Raw genomic sequence first — 16,650 nt, 5'->3', positions numbered from 1 at the left:
ATAGTTTAATAACTGCAACCCAACTGCACTTTTGCCATGAGTAAAATGACTGCTGCTTTGTAGGACGCTGCCAGCATAGCCTCAGTGAATAAATTCCCAGTAGATGTTTGCTGCATGCCAAATATATTGGACTGTATAAAAGATCCTATTGTTCCACAGGCATCATTATTTGCTATTACACTTGCAATGTTTGCTTGTGAAACAGTTTATTGGAAACTAGTATGTTTAAGAAGGAGTGCTTGATTTGGAATTCAGTTGATTTGGCTTGTGCTGGCGAAGCTCTTACAGTGAATGGCCTCAAAAAATAAATATTCAGATCCACTTTTTTTACTTGTCTTTGAAAGAATTCCTGGAGAAGGGGCTGGGGCTGGGCAGTGGGTGTTTCACTTCTAATTCCAAGGTTGAAAGCATATGTGGGTCAGTATTAACTTTACTTTCTTATAAAAAGAAATAGGCAGAGTTAATTTTGCACAGAGAGGGCGGTGAGTTCACAACTAGGCTGATGAAACGGCCCCACTTGGCAGGTTTGATGGCGAGGGTGGCAGCATCCGTCCTGCTTACTGGATAGTAAAGAGATTTGGTGACCAGGGCTGTCATTTCCAGGACTTTCTCTTAAGCCATGTGTGAATGAGAAGTTTTTATCCTTTCCCCGCTTGCCTTATCCAGCAGAAAAAGGCTGGGGTGGCCCTGGGGCTGGGGTGCTGGGCTTCTGCCCTCTCCAACCTGCAGAAGAATTTAGCAGCTTTTAAATCAGATGTAGTGAGGGTGAGGGGAAGTGGCCTCGCTGTCATAGCTGAGGGTGAGGCTTCCAGCAGTGCTTTGTCAAAGACTGTGTATATTGAATCCATTGCATCCACACTGTTGGTCTGGGAATGCTGGCTGAGGTGGCTTGCTGGGTGGGTGCCCAGATGATACAGGGAGCCTGCTCTGTGTTCAGTGATGTAAGCTTGACCAAGAATCGTAGAATCACTGAGGTTGAAAAAGACCTCCAAGATCACCCAGTCCAATCGTCAGCACCCCCCACCCCCAACCCCGTGTCTACTAAACCACATCTCAAAGTGCCATGGGCCACACACTTTTTGACCCCCTGCAGGGATGGGGACTCCACCACTGCCCGGGGCAGCCTTTGCCAGGGCTTCACCAGTCTGTCAGTAAAGAATTTTTTTCCTAATATCCAGTCTAGACCTCCCCTGGCACAACTTGAGTCCTTTTGTCTTGTCTTATCACTTCTTCCTTGGGAGAAGAGACCAGCAGCCATCTCACCACAATCTCCTTTCTGGGAGCTGCAGAGTGATGAGATCCCCCTCAGCCTCCTCTTCTCCAGGCTGAACAGCCCCAGGGCCCTCATTCACTCAGAATCACAGAATCACTAGGTTGGAAAGGACCCACCAGATCATCAAGTCCAACCATTCCCATCAATCACTAAACCATGCCCCTCAGCACCTCATCCACCAGTCTTTTAAACCCCTCCAGGGAAGGTGACTCAACCCCCTCCCTGGGCAGCCTCTGCCAGTGCCCAATGACCCTTTCCATGAAATATTTTTTCCTGATACCAATCCTGACCCTCCCCTGGCGGAGCTTGAGGCCATTCCCTCTCGTCCCGAGACTCCTTGTAAGACTTGTTCTCCAGACCCTTCCCCAGCTCCATTGCTCTCCTCTGGACTCTCTCCAGCCCCTCACGGTCCTCCAAAACTGAACCCAGGATCTGAGATTGGGCCCTTTCTCTGGAGAAGAACATTTGATAAATGCTTAAGCAAGTCCAAAGATTAAAAGCTGTACTGGCTCACGTTATATACACCACAGTTTTCCAGAGAACTCTGTATTTCCTGGTGTCCTGCTCAGAATAAGAACGAGCTGGTGTTTCTGCTGTTGTGTCTGGGTGAAACGGAGAGCAGCTATCTTGGTAGGACTGGCTTTGAAAAGTTGAGCTGGCTGGTATCTGCATCCTGCCTGAGGAGTTTCAGGGCTGAGGCTTCTGCTGCTCATTTTGAGAAATTCCCGTTGATTCATTTTTATACATTAATGATTTTTTTAAACTAATCAATACTATTTCTTCTTATTTTTAAAATGAATCAATACTATTTCTTCCTATTTTGTGGATGTTTCATCCAATAAGGACGTTTTAAAACCCAGAGGTATTTATTGCAATAGCTCAAAAGAAAAGGAAGTGATTATACTTAACTTTTGCTGAGTTGAACTATGAAAAATGCTTGAAGATTTTATGCAGGGTTTCTCCCTTCCCCCCAAATCGCCATTCTTTCTGTTACAAGTGGAGCACTCAAGTCATCTCCTTTGAACTGTACTTTTTGTTATACGTTTTGGCTGCAGTGTTATTTCAGAGGAGTCAGCCAACAGGCTTACAGGGCTTTTTGGCTCGAGTTCACTTACAGTTTTCTTGGCAGCTTTGCTTATTTATGCATCTTTATTTCTCTCCCTCTCTCTCCTGCTTCTTCTTGCTCCCCCTCCCCACCCAAACAGAGCGATCACCGCACAGACCCATCCTCCAAGCTGGCCTTCCAGCCAATGCCTCTGCTGTCGTTGGAGGGGACGTCGAGTTTGTCTGCAAAGTCTACAGCGATGCTCAGCCTCATATTCAGTGGATAAAACATGTAGAGAGGAACGGCAGTAAATATGGACCAGATGGGCTGCCGTATCTTCAGGTTTTAAAGGTGAGGCTTTACAGATGCCAGTGGTGGTGACGACTTCTTTAAAACATTGAATTTATTTGTTACAAATCCAGGAATGTTGAGATCTGACCTTCTTTTGAAAATGCAAGTGTTTATGTTACAAATGAAATGATGAGTTAGATAAACATTTGATAGTTGTAGATGCTAATTGTGCAGCATGTAGGCACTTTTGCTCTTTGTTTTACTTCATGAAGTCCTTTATCTCTGAATGTTTGAGGCATGACTTATTCAGAAAACAGTAAAAACTCTTAAAGAACATCCGTGACATTTATGTTTCAGTAGAATGTGTCCAAACATACCCAGGGGAATGTGCTCCATTTCTTACCCTTTTCTTCTGCCTCTTTATTTCGAAACAATGTGGCGCCTGCTGCCAAAAGCTTGCTGGCAGGACTGGGTTTTCTGGATGCTGAGCCTGATGACCATTTTTCACCGGTGTATCTGTGGTGTCATTCCTGTCGGCAGGCGTTTTGAGTGACCCTGTCCAAGGACACACCAAAGGTTTCCAGGCTGGGTGGCACTGCCAAAACTCAGCGTGCTGGCTGGCAGAACAACCGGCTGTATGACATCTTGTTCCACGCAGCCGGTGTACCAGCCCAGGTCCTTTTTTACTTCCCACACCGCTGTTTTCTATCTCCTCCTATGATGCTTTGGATTTAAAAAACCCAACCCAACCCTGAACTCTCAATGTTTTGATCTTTTTGAAGCGGAAGACATGTTCTTATGAGGTGCTGGTGGTGGGACCATAGACAGATTGGTGTCCATGTTGGGCAGCAGTGACATTGTTCTCCTGTGTTATTGGTCTATTCTAGCATTCGGGGATAAATAGTTCCAATGCTGAAGTGCTGACACTGTACAATGTGACAGAGGCGGACGCTGGAGAATATATTTGTAAGGTCTCCAATTATATAGGGGAGGCCAACCAGTCTGCCTGGCTCTCTGTTCTGCCGAGTATACCAGGTAACAATGTTTTTTAAAGCAAGCTGGATGTAGAAGCTGGAAAAGGTGGTGCTTTGGGAGACTGCAGGCAGCTTGTAGGATAACTCTTTGGCCTTGTGGTCTATGTGTAATCCTTCTTCGGTGATGCAACTGGTGTTACGCCAGCAGCCATGGAAAAATTCCCACAATACTCTGTGTGTACTGTAGGCACTGGTTTCTGACACTGGTCTTTGTTCTCTTGTGTTTTGTGTCTTTGTGCCTGTGTCTTTGTGTCCAGTGTTGTTAATTCTGCATGCTTTGAAGTGTGCTTATAGGGTACTCCCTGAATAATGTAATTACAACCCAATTAGGGTATGTTTAAATATATATGTGTGTGTGTGTGTGTTTGTGTATATATATGAAATGTTCACATAAGTAGGCACTGAAGCACGAGTCAGCTCTATTTGGTCACTGATACCATCCCACATCTCCTACAACTGCACAAGGTGGAATGGTTTTCCAGCTGTTCACTGGGGAATAACCCAGCAATAGCAAGAAAGGCTGGCAACACTGTGACTGCAGTTCCCAACTCAGTTTATTTTGAAATGGTCTGTGCTGATTGCCTCCACATGTGTTTCAAGGTAACATCTTTTTTAATGGAACAGAGACGAAAACCAGCAAACAATAATTTCTTAAAATCTCCATCATGGAGATCTTGATGCTGATGCCCTGCTGGGCTCATCTTGGGATGGCTGGGAAGTTCATAGAATCATGGTGAGGTTTGTGTTGGAAGGGACCTCAAAACCCGTCCAATTCCAACCCCCGTCATGGGCAGGGACACCTCCCACAAGTCTAAAGGGAACTAGAAAAAACCCTTCTAGATGATTATTTTTTTAACTCCCTAAGATTTAGAAAAATATATATTTTTTTCCATATACTCCTTTTTGAACCTTTCGGGTCCTGTTTTTCTCCACATCTCAGAGAGCCATGACTGATGTCTTTTGAACAAGACCTGAGCTTCCTTCCTGTCTCTCCACCGTGCTCTGAGCAACCCACCACACATTCCCAGAGTTCAGATTAAACTGAGATCAGGCAGCACCGCACAATGTACAAAATTGAAGTGTGGTGCAGTGGCTGATGCAAGGACCATGCGCTGCTTAAGGCAGCTGCTAAGTTGTGTCCTTGGGAACAGAATTTGCCCTTTTTTAAACCCTTCGGGAGAATATTTTTGTACTATATTTGTTCCTCTGAAGCAGGCAACTACACCTGAAGGATGCCTCATTCTGTCCTACTTTGTTTTCTCTTTGCTTTTCTTTCAAATTTCTTGTATGTAAAAAGGAAGAAGAAACAAAATAAAGCCTTGTGGGTTAATTTTTCCATGTCAGTTGATTGCATGCATGTCTAGGTGGTGAGTTTAGGTCTGGTGAAGGGTGTCAATTACTTTCTGAGGTGAGCTGGGCCCTGTTGGTAAACGCCTTTTGGATGAGGGATTGTGGATGGGGAAGGAGCTTTGCATCTCTCCACCTCTGCCTTTACAAAGAGCAAAGCCCTGTGGCTCCATCTCCCTATCCACAAAAATTCTCTCAATGTCTAGCTTTTTCTCTTGCTTCCCTCTTGTTTTTTTGTAGGCTGCCGGTGTTAACACCACGGACAAAGAAATTGAGGTTCTCTATATACGGAATGTAACTTTTGAGGATGCTGGGGAGTATACATGCTTGGCGGGTAATTCTATTGGGATATCCTTTCACACTGCATGGTTGACAGTTCTGCCAGGTATACACTGCTCTCTTTCCTTGGTTTTTCCTCTTTTGTTTTTTCCCCTTGTTGATTGCTGCAGAATCAGCACGGCTTCTGTCTCAGAAAAGGACTTTTACAATGATTTTATTTTAAACCCAGCTGTCTCAAGGCAATGAATTGACTTGTTGCAGATTTGCAACTCAAAATACCTGAAAACAACAAAAAAGAGGGGGTGGGGAATGTTGATTGCACTCAGCTGAAATATTTTTACAGCTGTCAAATGTTCATCAGAAATGCTGAAGAGCTGCATTTCCTTAGCATTTCAGTGAGATAGCTGAAAATCAGCACATTAATCATTGTAAACTTTTCCAAGAGGAGGAAATTCAAAGTTTCTTATGAAGCTTTGGGACTAATTTGGCTACAACCATGTACTGGTTCATCAAAATACCCAAGCTAATCAATGTGCTTAAATTCGCTTTTACCTATCACCCAAAACTCTAATGGAAATAGTATTTTCAATGCCAATGGCTTGTGGACAGAAGCAGTGCTTTCCATATCTTTGAAATCAGCTCTGTGCATCTTTAAACATCGCATGCTCTAAGAAAAGTAGTCATTTGCTTTTGCTGCAAAGCATGTCTCGCTGTTCTGGGGTTGATGGTGTTTCTGTCTTGAAAAGAAACAAACATCAATGTGCTTTTATTGCCTGAAAATTGTTCTCAGCTGTTAGAAGATGTAACCTTAGTTGGTTTTGACGCTAAAGTTTCTCGTTTATAACTGTTGGCAGCAGCCTTAGGAGTTCCTTGGGAAAAACAGGAACCACCTGAGGTTTGCTGGGTCATCTTGTGCTTATTATTATTAATTGTTAATCCTGAGTAAAAGGTACCAAACCCGCATGTGCATATTGCTGACATTCACAGTATGGGAGTGAAATGTTCCCATTCTCTACAAATAATTTCTTAGCCTTTATTAAAATATTGTCAAACAAGGCATTTTATCACATCTAACTCTTACGTGAACACGGAGCCTGCGTGATCTGGCACCGAGCGGGCAGAGCAGTGCTTGTGGAAAGCTCGCTTCTGCTTAGCAGCGTTTGCATTTCACAAGTGCTTGAACAGCGTGTATTTTTTAACCAATTTTCTTGAATGAAATATTTTTTTATAAGCCTAGAATGAAGCACAAGGAAATTTCAGCTTGAACGTGCATTGCTTGTGGAGTGACTGCTGATTGCTGTGGAATGCTGTTTATCCGGGGCTTGGATCCCAGATAAGGGATTAGGGACAGTGTTTGCGCATACAACTGTCTCAAAGATAACTTCAAAATGGTTTCAATCGGAGCAACAGCTCTGTAGAACCACTCCCACCAAAATCTAATCTCCTAGACTGGTAACTGCTGATAGGAGGGCACTGGAAATATGCAGCCCTCACAAAAGAGGGCTCATTAATTAGTGTATTGCTAGCAGTTCGGCTTTCGCTTGTGTTATGCCTTTTAATCCCGTACTGGGCTCTTCAGAGGACCTCAGGGGAGTTCAACACCCAGCATGAACCACAGCGAATTCAGCGGCTGGGCAGCCAGGTCCTTGAAACACTCAAAATCTCTAACCGTTAGATTTAGAAATGTGATGAGGGACCCACTCCTCCTGCCTTCCCTTTGGATTTTGAGATCCTATGGGAAATTCTGGATAAACAGGCAATGCAGACTCAAGCCCAAATGTCTACTTGTGAATTTAGCCACTTTTCTTTTAGGCTTGCTAATGCCATATTTTATCTTTAGTTGTATCTTTACGTGATTAAAAAGAATTAATGTGTTATAAAGTTTGACTTGAGCAACAAAATGAACCTGAGCTTGGTTTTGAAAACTTCAATTTTTTATTTTCCCCTAAAATTATGCTTGATTATCCTATATATATGTGTGTGTGTGTGTGTATGTAGCCTCTTACCTGACACATGTATAGGTCTACATATTTATACATACATACACAAGCTGACACTCGGTGGCAAACTGAGAAATCAAAACAGTGATCTGGAAAGAGGAATTGCTCTTGGTTTGCAAGATGACCTAAACGTTTGCAGTATTCTTTATGTCACCAGTCACTGCAAGAATTGCTGACATTTTACCATTTCATCTCATTCCAAGTGCTGTACTGAACTATGCGTGTACCGTGTGCTGACTTTGTGGTATGATTATTCCCTCCTAAAAACTTCCAATCCAGCTCCGGAGAAGGAAAAAGAATACCCGACATCTCCCGACTACGTGGAAATTGTAATTTACTGCGTAGGGGTCTTCTTCATCGCCTGCATGGTGCTGACTGTCATCATGTGTCGCATGAAGAACACCACTAAGAAACCCGACTTCAGCAGCCAGCCCGCCGTCCACAAGCTGACAAAGCGAATCCCTCTGCGCAGACAGGTAACAGAAAGTAGATAAAGAGTTTGAAGACCTTTTACCAAGCAACCAAGCCAGCGCATCCTTCTAATGAAAGTTTTGAAATAAACGTTAAATCAAATTGTACTGGGGGTGGGATTTAACCTGGCACCTGGGAATCGGATAGGGGAAGGAATTCCATCCTAACACAGCAACACATGTCTCAAGTCAAGGACATCAGGGCAGGGGTGCTAGAGGAGAAATGTAAAAATTGGAATGGGTTCTGTATAAGCAGTCTACAGATGGAAAAAAAGATGTATTTAAAGTATTTTGGGACCTGATCCCACAGCTCATTAAAGGCAGTGGAAAAAATTTTACTGACTTAATGGACTTTGGAACAGAATCCTATTTAATTGTGTATTTATGTTTCTAAGGTGACTGTTATCGCAGTAACCAGGTACCAGATACAGAGAGGTGTTTTTCAGGAAGAATTTTAAGACTGAGGGAGGGAATTTCATAGCTGAGCATCCAGAAACCACCCCGAAATAGAAAAAATAGTGTAGTAAAGTGAAAATAGGGGAGATACTGTAACCGATCTCGGGCAGTTTGATTAAGATGCTGATGGTTTTGAGTGAGGAGGGAAAGAAGATGTCACATTTCAAATGCACACAACTGCATTTGGACATTATTACTTTTTCCTGAACCATTTTTTCAGAGTTTCTGAATCTCCTTGGTTAGAAATGTTACAGAGCCATCCCTCTGCTCATGTATTAGCCATCTCCCTCTAAAGTGCAGTGTCGTACAAGCTCTTGGAGCGGGGGACGTGAAGTTTTTGAGCTGAGAAACGATCGGTTTAAGAGCAAAAATGTTAATTCTTGATTTTGTCTGACTCAGCTACTGGGTTTTTGTTGTTATTTTATGATTTTATTCATTTGCTTGGGGATCACTAGGAAGGGGAGGGACTTTGCCTCCGAGGAAACTGAGTATCAGAAAGAGGGACGAGAAGCCCTGTGCTCAATTTACACATCTCTATAGCTAAAATTCAGTATAGCTTTCTGGACAAAGGAGGCTTTTCAAATGGTGTATACTTAACCAGAGATACAGACCTATCAGCTGCTTAGATGAAAGGCATTTATGAGATTTCTGCTTGAATATGAAAGATTTAATAATGACTCAGAGGTAAGTTGACAGCATAAAAAATGTCTATGGTTTGGTGTGACCTCAGTTTTACCAATAGGAAATGGTGCCTTGGAGGGAGAGCGCTATTTCATTGCATGCGACAGCAGTGCCAACCGCTGCCCTCAGTTCAGTTATTTATCATTCAGTGATGCAATATGGACCTGCTCCAAAGCTATTGTTTTCAGAGAGGAAAAACCCTTGTCTTATGAGACACTTGTCAGATTGGCTTTTATTGGTTTAGCTTTATTTTTTATAGGTTTCCTTAGCAAAATAGCATTTTGATTTTAAAAGTGGGAATAATCTTTTGAAAATCAGTATATGTTTGAATTTGTATTTCAAGCAAAAATTGCACTACTCGCGATTCTCCTGAGGGCTTTTTTATGAACAGTAGTTTCTCATTGAAGGGGACTCCACTGTCCTATCTTTGCAGAGGAAAACACGGCTGCTGTAAGCATTAGAAGATGTTCTGATGATTTCACTGATCACTTCACCAATTGTTTGTATACGTTGGAAAGGCAGGATGAGATGAGCAGTCCCGCAAAACTTGCTCATCGAAATGAAGGTTCCTTCCATTTCCAGTGAATGTCTCCTTGGTCTCTAAGGCTGCAGCAGTTGTTTTGTTTCTGCATCTTTTAAAGCTGGGTTTGGATTTCAGAATTGCTGTCACAAAGCACGAATTAAAAAAATAACGCAGGAGGTGTTTTATTTAATTGATGTGTGTTTTGGGATTACCCCACTCGGTTCTACTGTAAGGCTCACATTATTTTATCCTGGCATGGTTTTCTCACTAAACCTCCATCTATCTGTTGATCACAGAAGGTTCTCCTTTGCCTTTGTGCTGTGCAGAGGAGGGAGGGAGGGAAGGAACTGGCCAAGTTGCAGAGAGGATGGGTGAGAGCAAGCAGGGAGATGCTCCTGGCAGGTAGACTGCGTGAGCCGGACAGAGGTCTGGGTCTGGGTGATGGAATTTGTTGGAATTCCAGAGAAATGAGGCCATAGATTGAGGAATTCTTGATCTTATTTTCAAAGCTCTCTGCTGCTGTGTCAAGCTCCCTAAGGATCTGGGTATGAAAATAATCCTGGTTCACCAAGAGGCATTGGTAGGGCTGTGATGCCTTCTTGTCTAAGTGGGATAAAAGTCTTGCTGAGCAACATCTGGTTTGGGTTGCAGGTCTGGATTCTTGTGCACTATTTAGTCTGAGCTACCACAGGAGTTTATCATTCCCCACATGCAGGCATGTTTTTTCCTGCCAAACTGCGGTTCTTTTCACATTCATAAGAAGGGTCATGATGAAGTCGGGAATTATCAGTTCCCTCCCCCTCACTAGTATCTGAGACTTGGGTTTTGAAATAGAAACTGCTCACGGGGAAACCAAGCAAGCAGCTCCTCTTCTTTATACAAAAGCAGAGAGGGGCAGTGCTTTGTTGGTAGCAGCCATCGTCTGCATGGAAGCAGCAGCTTGTGAGGGGGCAGGGAGAAGCATTTGGAGGATTGGATACCACAAGTTCCTTTGCAGTACAGACTTTAGGCAACAGGTTCATTGAACCAGGAGGTAAAAAGTAGGCTTTGATACATCTGGTTGGTAGACCTCACTTCTGTTTTCACAAATTCTAATTGAAACGAACAAAAAGGTAGTTGTATCGCTTGTCCCTTGCCCAGTTAAAGTCAAATACAAGTGTTCGCCATCAGTAGAACATTCTGGCATTGCTATCACAGTTAATCTATTGACTTTGGACACCTTCAGCTTGGATGTATATGTGCTCTCTCTGCAGGGAGACCTTAGAGCAGCTTCAAGGACTGCAAGGGGCTCCAGGAAAGCTGGGGAGGGGCTCTTGATCAGAGAGGGCAGGGATAGGATGAGTGGGATGGTTTCAAGCTGAAAGAGAGGAGATTGATATGAGATCTTTGGAAGAAACGTTTCCTGTGAAGGTGTGGAGGCCCTGGCCCAGGTTGCCCAGAACAGTGGTGTCTGCCGCATCCCTGGAGATGTTCAAGGCCAGGTTGGATGGGGCTTGGATGCCCTGATCCAATGGGAGGTGTCCCTGCCCATGGCAGGGGGCGGGACTGGATGGGCTTTGAGATCCCTTCCAAAGCAAGCCATTCTGTGATTAATGATTTCTTATGCTTAGTGTTTTAAATACATCCCCATTAATTGATATCTACTGTCCTTGTTGAGTCTAATCTTTCAAAAAGGTACACTGAGCGCCTTTGTGATGAACAAAGGCTGATTGGTTTAAAGAAAGCCTTCAGCTTACCCAGCAAAACAGCTGATTCAAAATGATGATGGCAACTGGAACTTTTTTTCCTTTTTTTCAAGAAAATTAATCAGGAACAAGTAAAGTAGTGTAGTATTTCATGTAGTATTGAGCTGTAGAAGTATAGAATCATTAAATCACTGAGGTTGGAAAAGATCGTCAAGCTCATCCAGTCCAACTGTCAGCCCAACACCACTGTGCCAGCTAAACCATGTCCCGAAATGCCACGTCTACATGGTTTTTGAACCCCTCCAGGGATGGAGACTCCACCATTGTCCTGGGCAGCCTCTGCCAGGGCTTCACCGCTCTTTCAGTGAAGAATTTTTTCCTAATATCCAATCTAAACCTCCCCTGGCTAGGAATAAAATTCCATTTTAAGGAATAGACTCTGAAATATGATACAAAGATTAATACACATCTGTCAATAGGATATATTGCAAGGAACTTACTTTAATATCTCTTTGAATTTCTTGCTTTTTCCTTGGATTTCTCTATATGGAAACCGTAGATTTGCTTAGCAATACACGTTTGTTATTTTGTTGTGTTTCACAAGGGGTGGTGCATGTGTTTTAAAGGTAAATATTTCATGTTAGGTGTCCTCAGATTCATGTGGTGCATTTAACCTTGTGTCTTCCTAGGTCCAGTCACTCAGAGGGGCTGTTTCTATCAACAGCTAATAGCATTACTAATTATATTCATCTACATATATGCATATGACTTCAAATTAACTTTTCATAGTAGGGCTTTCAAAAAGACTGACAACTATAGGAAATCTCTGCATGGCTGCTAAACTCGCCCAGCGTGAGTGCCAGAACTGACAGATCTAAGCTTCAGGATATGGTATAAATTATCAGCCGAGGAAAACACCCTTCATAATCAATTACAGACAATTACACACTGCTCTGCAGCTGATTTTGCCACATGGCGTTTAAAGATTCCAGCAAAGATTTGTTTGTTTTAAATGCTCCACTGCTTAGAAATGCTTGTAAAGCATTATCTCAGAGCTGATTAAATACAGTGTGTTGGCCAAAGGAAAAATCTGCTCTTAAAATGAGGGTATCCTTATGCATTGGTGTGTGAGGTTTTCTGACACGGGGCTTTTCTGTCTCTGAAGTGCAAATATGGAGCTAAAGATCTATCTGGGACTGGCACTTTTCTTGGTTCTGGCCTCCAAAAAGCAGAAAGAAAGAACAGGAAGAATAGTTTATGATGGAGTTCTGCCTTCCTGTTAATGTCAAGTTATACCACAATGGTCCTTTCAGTGGTCTGCTGAAGTCAAGCTGACTTCGACATTCCTTGCTTTAATTAAGCACTTTAAATCATAGAATCACAGAATCACTGAGATTGGAAAAGACTCTAAGCTCATCCTGTCCAACCATCAGCCCAACACTACCTTGCCTACTAAACCATGTCCTGAAGTGCTCTATCTATATGCTTTTTGAACCCCTCTAGGGACAGAGACACCGCTACTGCCCTGGGCAGCCTCTGCCAGGGCTTCACCACTCTTTCAGTGAAGAATTTTTTCCTAGTATTCAGTTGAAACCTCCTCTTCCTTACTGTAGTGTCATGTCATCACTTCAAAGAGGTGTCACCAACACACTGAGTAGACCTTGAAGATATCTGCTTCACCTGCATCAGATACCTTTTCTTGCTTCTCTGCCCTGGCTCTGCTTATTTCCTTTATCTCTGAGGCACATGTTGATGAGCGGGGTGATTGGCCAAGGCGTTCATGCATTTTGACTGGATGTTCAGCTGGTTTTCTTGGCACCTGGTAGACACCAGTGGCCCTGGATTCTGTAGGCTGGCCATGTACAATCACTGCAGAAACTCGCTATGGTCTTTGTTGTGCCTGTGTCCTATGCACCTTGACTCCATTGACAAAGCAAGGAGAGCATCCATGTACATGGCAGCAACTCCATGCTGAAACGCAGGATTTGTGGCAGGAGGGTCACTGGTTCTTGAACCTGCATGGAAGGACTTAAAGGATGCATTCAAAGGTTGATCCTTTGCTGTTGCAGAAAAAGTGAAAGGCCGTTTTGAAACAGAAAATCTCCTCCAACCACAGACCAGCCTGAGTTGGCTTCGTCTTTTCTGGAGCAGGTTTTTATAGCCCTTGAGCTCCTGTAACTCCTTGTACGACTCCAGTTAATCAACCAGAAGACTATTCCCTGGGAGTGCATTCCATTTTGCTTCTCCCAGACACTGAGTAGTTCTTCTGGATTTCTCATCATACCTCTCCACGTTAATGCCCTTTGGGTTACCAACAGCATCTCCAGCCAACCATCTAGTTATTGTGTGAAGTAAACACATGCGCTGGTGTTAAAAGGGAAACTGGCAGCCCTTTCATAATTTTTTTTTTAATTTATTGCTATTTAACTTCTGTGTGTGAAGTGCATCACCAGAGTATTTCAATTTATTGCAAGTTGACGTTAATAGGTTTTAAGCATGTTAAGGCTGCTGAATGTGAATGTAAGAGGTAGTGAAAGGATGAAACCCTGGCAGAGATCTGAACAAGGTCTAAGACAAATGTTGTATTCATGGGAAAAATTGTCCCCAGAGCATTGTGCGCCATTTCTGATACGTAAAGGTTGCAATCTCAAATTTGCAGCTTAACTTCCATGCCTTTCTGATGTCCCATGGAAACAATGGCTGCAATGACTAAGGAAGGTGAGAAGGTAAAGCAATATTAATAAATGAATCGATAAATAAATTGGGATTTGAATAAAGATTTTGGTAGAATGGCTGGTGGGTGGATTTTGGAAATGTGAAGGAGGTGGTTGTGGAGTATTAGAAGTGATTGTAGAGTATTAGAAGTAGGTTTGCAGTGAGAGAAATTTAAAAATGGGAGCCAGAAATGAGAGAAATGAAATTCAGGGGAAGGAGGATGTGGGTGGCAGAGTAGCTACAGCATGGAGATTCGCGTGTTTCTTCGTGCTGAGCCAATTCGTGCCACAAAGCAATATTTTGTATCTGTAGTAAAATAATGAAGATGAGCAAGGAATAAGTAACAGTCCTAATTCCAGCCTGGGTTGTCATGATGACCTGCTGTGCAGCTCTGAGCAAGTTGCTCAGCTCCAGCAGGTGTGTTTGCCTCTGGGCTGGGCATGGCAGCATCTCTCTCAAAGGACTCTTCAGTCTTCACTTACCGATTTATTTAGAGGTAGGCAGGCTGCCTTAGTAGGAGTTTTTATTTGTATCCCAAGTGGTCACCGTATTTATTATCCCAGAGGAATGTGCCAGGTTTATGTTTGCTTAAAATAAATATTAACATTAACGTCAGTTGTATGGACAATGGGGATAAGAGTCTACCTCTCTTATCTGAATGGCTGCCTCTTGTTCCTTAGATACCACATCTCACACGCAGAAGCTTCTGATATGAAGAAAGGTCTGTCAGTCAGCGGCAAAACTGTTGACCCAGGTTAATTTTTTGACAGCAGTCCCTAACTCTTTCTTCTTCTTTATGAAACCTCTCTCCAGTCTTAATCACTGGTCTTAGAAAAATGTGTCAAAGATCCAACCCCATTGGATGAGATGAGTTTGAGGGTGTTAACCTGCAAAAAGACCTCTCAAACAAAGCAGGTTGTCAGAGTCGTGATGAGAAATTTGTTGGCGAGCCTCAGCCTTGTCTTGTCCAAACATTGTGTAAGAGCATGATGTGGTTGCAAAAGCCTTTCAGCCTGATTTTGAGGAGCTCAGGTAATTACATGGGCTGAGACGCTGTAATTGTTAATTGGACTTGAAATAAGGGATCATTAAGTTGTGCTTATCAGGTGACATAGAGACAAGGAGAGTTTGTGTTCATATTGCTGCATGTCACTGATTTGCACTCTAATGCTATTAGGATCTGTTTGCTTATAATTCCTTTTCATTTATCTACTTATAAGACCTCTGGAACAAAATGAGAGCCTGGTGGCACTTTACATAAGCAGACCTGGTGTCAAGGTTGACTCCAGGTGATGAGGACAAAGGATGAGAGTGGTAGTTATTCTTATGCCCCAGGCTTCCAGCCTGGTCAGGGTCCTGACCATACTGGCCAAGAAGCACCTCCTGCTGCCTGGTGTGAGGACAGCTACCAGCGATGACAGTGCGGAACATTCATCCTACCTTGGCCACCAGATTTGGGCTTAGCTAAGACTGTCAAGACCTGAAGAGAGAAGGAGGATTCACACTTCAAGGAGGGGACAGAGTGGCAATACAAGCATTTTTGATTTGTGTTTGTATTCACTTGAAACTCTGAGGTCAGCAGAGAGCAAGCTGCTGCTTGCAGGTTTGTAGAAAAAGCCTTGTGGAATTCACACCATTCACACCAGAACAAGGTTTGTTACATGGATGGGAGTAGCTGCCTCCTTCTTCAAAGCAGTTATCATGAAGTACCACTGCTGCTCTAAGGAAAGCGTGGTGGTGTTGAAGCTGATGAGATATTGTACTCCAAAGTGAATTACACTTCAAAGCATTGGACCTCATAAATTACTCTTATGAGCTCTTCTCCACGTTGCTTGTAGAATCTTTAATTAAGAATCTAGTTAACTGAAAACTTCAGTATCCCCCAATTAAGGTGATAGTCTTTTGATGCTTTCAATATTGAATACTTAGAAAACATGTGAGAGAATATGGCATTTCCTATTTCCAGTGATATGCATGTGATCTTGATCATGAAAAATATGCGAGCCTTAGCAGAAATACCATTTTTCAATTAAACAATTTACTAGTTACACAAAAAATAATAAATTATTTGCTGATTTGGGAAAAGAAGTGGTGACACAGAGAGCTAGCAGTAAGTTGAAGAAGATAGCTTATTAGTAACCCAGTATAAGCTGCCAGCTTGGGTATCTGAGGGTGGGGGTGTAAATAGTCTTAGTTAATTAAAGAATATTAATTTGATGAACAAAAAGAGGGAAAAGTGCATTTAATTTATCTTCTTTGTGAACATATTTAAAGCTTACGTGGAGGCTGACCTACGGGACAGAGTTACAGCCTTAGCAGTGATTCGAGTCAGTGTTGTGCTTGCAAGGGAGAGTGAATGTGTGAGGACAAGGTGCTAGAAACACGACTGTGGATTCAGCCACTTTCTAGTACCACCATTCTGAGCTGGCTTGGTTATCGGGTACTGCTGGTTTTCGGTTATTGGGTTAAGATTACATCTCTGTCTTCTTTTCTCTTCTTGCATCTTGTATTGCAACCACAGGTGTCTGCCGACTCGAGCTCCTCCATGAACTCCAACACACCTCTGGTGAGAATCACTACTCGCCTCTCCTCTGCTGCCGATGCCCCCATGCTGGCAGGAGTCTCGGAATATGAATTGCCAGAAGACCCCAAATGGGAGTTTCCAAGAGATAAGTACGTAGCCCATTCCCCTTAACGCTGCCTGCGCACATCTGAAAAACGTGACACGAGTTGGGAGGAAGCATCTTTCCTGATGTCTCCCAGGGTTATTTTAGTTAAAAAAAGTCTGTTATGATCACAGAACCATAGAACCATAGAATGGTTTGGGTTGGAAGGGACCATGAGAGTCATC

The 16,650-nt window shown here is 43.0% G+C and overlaps 1 protein-coding gene across 2 annotated transcripts in view; it reads left to right on the top strand.

The window, feature by feature from the left end:
* The window catches only part of FGFR2 (fibroblast growth factor receptor 2), an 86,362-nt gene that overhangs the window by 50,806 nt on the left and 18,906 nt on the right, over positions 1 to 16,650 (top strand). For both annotated transcript variants that reach the window (XM_069863728.1, XM_069863727.1), the window contains exons 7-10: positions 2,479 to 2,669; positions 3,497 to 3,644; positions 7,549 to 7,745; positions 16,321 to 16,472. In XM_069863728.1, coding sequence (XP_069719829.1) covers positions 2,479 to 2,669; positions 3,497 to 3,644; positions 7,549 to 7,745; positions 16,321 to 16,472 — 688 coding nt within the window. The remainder of the gene's footprint in view (positions 1 to 2,478; positions 2,670 to 3,496; positions 3,645 to 7,548; positions 7,746 to 16,320; positions 16,473 to 16,650) is intronic.

The sequence above is a fragment of the Phaenicophaeus curvirostris genome, chromosome 9, assembly GCF_032191515.1.
Source record: "Phaenicophaeus curvirostris isolate KB17595 chromosome 9, BPBGC_Pcur_1.0, whole genome shotgun sequence".
Taxonomy (NCBI): Eukaryota; Metazoa; Chordata; class Aves; order Cuculiformes; family Cuculidae; genus Phaenicophaeus; species Phaenicophaeus curvirostris.
Note: the sequence above shows the minus strand (reverse complement) of the source record. Positions and strands in the feature narration are given on the sequence as shown.